The sequence below is a fragment of the Canis lupus genome, chromosome 1, assembly GCF_011100685.1.
Source record: "Canis lupus familiaris isolate Mischka breed German Shepherd chromosome 1, alternate assembly UU_Cfam_GSD_1.0, whole genome shotgun sequence".
Lineage (NCBI taxonomy): Eukaryota > Metazoa > Chordata > Mammalia > Carnivora > Canidae > Canis > Canis lupus.
Genome location: NC_049222.1, coordinates 117,221,013 through 117,227,012, shown reverse-complemented (window position 1 = coordinate 117,227,012; position 6,000 = coordinate 117,221,013). Strand labels below are relative to the sequence as shown.

Genomic DNA, 6,000 nt, shown 5'->3' with positions numbered 1-6,000 from the left:
AAATTGTGTGTGTGTGTGTGTGTGTGTGTGTAAGCTTATTCAAATTTCCACTGCATTTTATTTTATTTTATTTATTTATTTTTTTAAAATTTTTATTTATTTATGATAGTCACAGAGAGAGAGAGAGAGAGGCAGAGACATAAGCAGAGGGAGAAGCAGGCTCCATGCACCGGGAGCCCGACGTGGGATTCGATCCTAGGTCTCCAGGATCGCGCCCTGGGCCAAAGGCAGGCGCCAAACCGCTGCGCCACCCAGGGATCCCTCCACTGCATTTTATTATAAATAGTAACAACGTATGTAGTAAATATATGTTATAAATAATTAAGGGCCTTCAGTAACACTGTTCAAAGTTCTGCTGAACTATTTTCACGTAGGATTCCTTCCCATATGATTTCTCTGGTTTTGTGTAAAATATAAGGCACAGATAAAGAGTCTTTTAAAATGTATTACGTTCATAATTCATGGCTAACAGTCTTCTTCCAATTTTATTATATGGATATTTTAGTAGAATTCTCTAGTTGAATGACTGCTAAAGACCTTTCTCCAAACTACTTATAATCAGAGCTGTTATCTCCAAAATGAATCATCTCATAGTAAGAAAGGTCTGGGATGTTTGGCAGTTACCTACCATAGCTGAAAAAACTTACATACACCTTGGACTGAGTAGTTCATCTTAATGTAAGATTAACAGAAATACACACATACATACAAGAATATTTATAGCATTTACAGCAGTATTTTTATTATAGCACAAAATTATAAAAAATATAAAAATCCATCCAGAGGATAAATAGTGGTATATTTTTAAAATGGAAGAGTAAACAATGAAAATGAACACATTACTGCCATATGCAATAATGTATGAATCTTAAAAATGTTGAGTGAAACAAGACACAAAAGAATTCATGATACATGATAAAACATACATAAAGTTTAAAGACATGCAAAGACATTACAAGTCAGGTACATGGTGAATTTGGGGAAGTAACAACTATTCTTTATTCCAAAGCATAAGAAGAAATATATTTCATATTTTCTTTTACAGAGACTGATGTTATACCATTTTGTATCTTGTGTCTGCATGTATTATGTTAAGTACTTTTTAAAAAAATAAATGGAATCAGCAGAACTTGAAAACTTAAAAATTAGCTTCATTTCTGATAGAGTTCAATAACAATGATCATATCTGTTATATATGCTAGTAAACAGTAGTTATGTAATTGGTACTTTAAGTTAACTATTACATTTGTGATTAAAATTACTTATTAAAATGTTTTAGCATGCTTTTTTTTTTAAACTAAAGTTTTACAATAACTTGGAAAGGCTTTACAAAGAAGTCACATCATTTATTGCATTTCTATGTTTTCTCCCTTGTGAGTTCTCTGATGGACAATGAGGTTTCTCTTATAACTGAAGGATTTACCGCACTCATTACAAATATAGGGTTTCTCCCCTGTGTGAGTTCTTTGATGTACAATGAGATTTGTCTTCTGGCGGAAGCACTTCCCACATTCATTACATTTATATGGTTTCTCTCCTGTATGAGTTCTTTGATGATGAATGAGATACGACTTCCTGCTAAAAGCTTTCCCACACTGAGGGCATTCATAGGATTTCTGTCCTGTATGTATTTTCTGATGTACAGTGAGAGTTGCTTTCTGGCGAAAGGACTTCCCACATTCATTACAAATATAGGGTTTTTCCCCTGTGTGAATTCTCTGGTGTAGATTCAGATTTGTCTTCTGACTGAAGGATTTCCCACATTCATTACATTCATATGGTTTCTCTCCTGTGTGAGTTCTGTGATGATCAATGAGGTATGACTTCATTCTAAAGGCCTTCCCACAATGAGGACATTCATAGGATTTTTCCCCTGTATGTGTTCTCTGATGTGCCACAAGGGTTGTCTTCTGGCGGAAGGACTTCCCACATTCATTACAAATGTAGGGTTTCTCCTCATTATGAGTTTTCTCATGAAGAGCAAGGGTTGTCTTTTGAGAGAAAGATTTTCCACATTCATTACAAATATAGGGTTTTTCCCCTGTATGAGTCCTTTGGTGTACAGTAAGGTTTGCCTTCTGGTGAAAGGACTTCCCACATTCTTTACAAATATAGGGTTTTTCTCCTGTATGAATTCTCTGATGTAGAGAGAGTGTGGTTTTCTGGCGGAAGGACTTCCCACAGTCATTACACTCGTATGGTTTCTCTCCTGTATGAGTTCTCTGATGCCGAATGAGATGTGATTTCAGTCTGAAGGCATTCCTACACTGTGGACATTCATATGATTTCTCCCCTGTATGTGTTCTCTGATGATCAGTGAGGGCGGTCTTTAGGCGGAAGGACTTACCACATTCATTACAAACAAAGGGTTTCTCTCCTGTGTGAGTTCTCTGATGGTCAATGAGATAGGACTTCCTTCTAAATGAATTTCCGCATTGATGACACTGATAGGGCTTTTCCTCTGTGTGAATTCCCTGATGAAGAATCAGTACTGACTTCCTACAGAAGGACTTCCCACATTCAGTGCATGTATGTTTCTTTTCAATATTGGTCGCTCTTCTCCTTTTATTATATTCAGATGGGTTTTCCCTTCTGTAAACTCTACTATGTGTCATTAAGCCTCCCTTTTTAAGGAAGGCTTTCTCACAGTCATTATATACAAATGACTGTGCTGGAGTTTCCACTTTATGATATTGCATAAGTACTTCATTATGACCGACAGCCCTGCCATGGTGATTATGGGATTTGACTCCAGATTGAGCTGTCTCTGCTTTAGTATTGAGAAGTGATTTCCCATATCCATTATACTCACCAAGTCGTTTTCTTGCAGGACTTAGATTACTGATGATTAATTCTGAAACATTTTTAAAAATCTTTCCATGGGTGTCATATTCAGGAGGTAGATTTTTTGAATGAATAAGATTTTTGCTTAAAGTAAATGTCTTTTCATATGCATTACTGTTCTCCTTAATCAGTTTTTTGTGATTGATGAATACAACTGATCTAGAAAACTTATCTTGGTGTTCCTTGAATTTCACTAAAAAGTCTTCCTCTTTCCAATTTTCTTCTACAAAAGAATATAATTAATAACAATTTGTGAATCTTCACATATTTGCTATGGAAAGAAGTTGTACTAGTGTCTACCACATGAGATCAAAAAAGGACCCAGATCAAATTACTCCCTGGCTGGGAAAAAATACAAAACCTAAAAACTGCCTCAGTGTGGCAAAGGATAAGAAAATTAAGCAATGAGCACTAGTAATTTCTGCACTTTGTACTAGGACTTCATATGGAAAGTGAAACAATTACACCAAGCAGTGAGAAGACGAAGAACAGTGAGAGACTGATATTTGGATAGGTGGATTCAGAAGTAATGAAGTGAACCTATCAAGAATAGTAAACTTTAAGTAGAATGGACAAGAAAAATTAGTAGAAAACTTGTTCAAGAAAAAAATTAGAGGAAGGATTAGTTTCGGAGAACACAGATCAGGGCATATATTTTAACACATTCATCTCTAGACTGTGAGGCAAAACAATAAATAATTGTTCCACTACCCTCTTCCATGTAGCTATCAGTGACTAATTAACCTTTCAAAGTACCAATTTCCTAGTGTTCAGAGACACCTTTTTTAAAAAAATATTTATTTTAGAGAGAAAGAGGGCACACACATGAGTTGGGGGAGAGGGAAAGAATCCTCAAGGAGACTCCCCATTGATTGCAGAGCCTGATGCAGGGCTTGATCAAAGGACCCTGAAATCATGACCTGGGCCAAAATCAAGAGTTGGACATTCAACTGACTGAGCCAGCCAGGCACCCTTAGAAAGAGAATCTAGAGTCCAGGTTCTAATCCTCCCTATACTGGGAATCATTTTCTGTTGTGAGAAAAGAGCTAAGAAAACACTTCCAACAAGAACTTTAAAACTGACTAGAGATATATTTGCTGGCATATTCATATTGCTATTTTAATCCTTTTAGGACTGTTCATTAACAAAAATCTCATGACCATCAATTATAACTATTCTTCTTTGCAGACTTATTTTTTTCAGGTTTAAAGAAAGACTGCTGCAAGTCTTTCCCAAATATAGTAACCTTTTTAAACTCTAGTATTCCAATATGGTGAACAAGATTAGATTGCTCATTCTCACTCTAAATCATTAACTTTAACCTTCATTTCTCCTTATAATTTTATAGCTGTATTTAATTTGTTACTTTGCAATCATCCACTTTCAGTAGAACAATGTTAAATCTAGATTCAAAAATCCAGGTTTCTTCCTTCAGTCCATTAAACTCAATACCAACATATAAGGAACTTCCCCTGTAAGCAAGACTTTAAATCACCTAGATTCACTTTTTATATTCAAATTTTCAGAGTTGTTCTCATATCTGACAAATCTCACAGATAATAACAGTAAAGCCTCATATTTATTGCCTTATAAATATCTCACTTACTCCTAATCACACCCTTTATGTTTTTTTAATCACTTGGCTTGCTTTCCAGTCTTAGAGAATCTTCAAGAAAATACTACCATTCCATGATATCAAAAACCCTTCACTTATTTCCCACCACTTTAAGCACTATTTCTTTATAACTTGAAAGTGATTATGGTCTAAGAAAGTCATTTTATAACAAATCTTTTTACAAGCCTAATCAAGTCATAAATATTTAATGAAAAATGTAGCTTTTGATAGTAATCCTTTTTCATAGAAAGTAATACTTTATTGGCTATCTCCTTTGAATTCCTCTAAGTGTATATAAACAATGTGTGTTCAACCTAGATAGGTACTATTTGGTAGAATTCAACCATTTCAATCAGAATCTATACGGCCCTGGCCTGAGCAGATACATCTGAAAGGAACTTACCAGTATAACCTTTCTGAATGGAGGAAAAACCTATTTCCCCTGTATAGCTCCACAGTTAATGAAGCAACTATAACAAAGAAGACTTGAGCAGAGGATCTTACCTTTGAGGGAGAGAATCCCTAAGCATAAACCACATATAATCGGGTATCAAATTACATAACCATATATAAAAGTTGTGTTTTAGTTAGTAGGTAGCATGGGAATTCAGAAAAAGGATATGGAGTAGTTAAGGAATAATTTATGGAAAAGAAATCTCAAGACTTAACTTAAAAGATATATAGTATATGAAAAGGAGAACACAATACAATGAAAAGTACAGACATTATGACAAATCACAGATGTGTGGAGAACACTGAGACTGGAACAAATGGTAATTACCAAGTTTTCCACAAGGGAGAGAAATAAAGTTGAAAAGACAGGATGAAGGCTTATTTTAGTAGTCCTTGAATGAAGAACTTCAATTTCATATAATAAATAATAGGGAAGGGATCCCTGGGTGGCGCAGCAGGTTTGGCGCCTGCCTTCGGCCCAGGGCGCGATCCTGGAGACCCGGGATCGAATCCCACATCAGGCTTCCGGTGCATGGAGCCTGCTTCTCCCTCTGCCTATGTCTCTGCCTCTCTCTCTTTCTCTCTCTGTGACTATCATAAATAAATAAAAATTAAAAAAAAAATAAATAATAGGGAACAATAAATTGAAAGAGGACAAAATTACATCAAAGCCAAATGTTATTGTAGTCAAGACATGAAATAAGGTAACATCATTTTGAATGACATCAGTGAAAAACGAAAATATGGGAAGGCATAAATTTATCTCACAGGCTGATAAACATAATACAAATTGTGAAGAGATTCACAAGAGATGACAGAGATAGAAAAAGCTGCTACCATATGGTAGAAATAATATAATTTGAAAATAAACAATGGGGAAGAATTTAAAAGCTAGGGAAGTTCATGACTTTCATTTCTTTATTTTATTTTATTTATTTTTATTTTTATTTTTTTTATTTTAAGATTTTATTTATTTATTCATGAGAGACACATAGAGACATGGAGAGACATAGGCAGAGGGAGAAGCAGGCTCCTCACAGGGAGCCTGTTGCAGGACTCAATCCCAGGACCCTGGGATTACAAACTGA

The 6,000-nt window shown here is 35.1% G+C and overlaps 1 protein-coding gene across 15 annotated transcripts in view; it reads right to left on the bottom strand.

Moving 5' to 3' along the window:
- Positions 1-716: 716 nt before the first annotated feature.
- ZNF567 (zinc finger protein 567) overlaps positions 717-6,000 on the bottom strand; it is a 27,772-nt gene continuing 22,488 nt past the window's right edge. For all 15 annotated transcript variants that reach the window (XM_038529075.1, XM_038529074.1, XM_038529081.1 and 12 more), the window contains one exon: positions 717-3,067. In XM_038529075.1, coding sequence (XP_038385003.1) covers positions 1,347-3,067 — 1,721 coding nt within the window. In that variant the 3' untranslated portion in view covers positions 717-1,346. The remainder of the gene's footprint in view (positions 3,068-6,000) is intronic.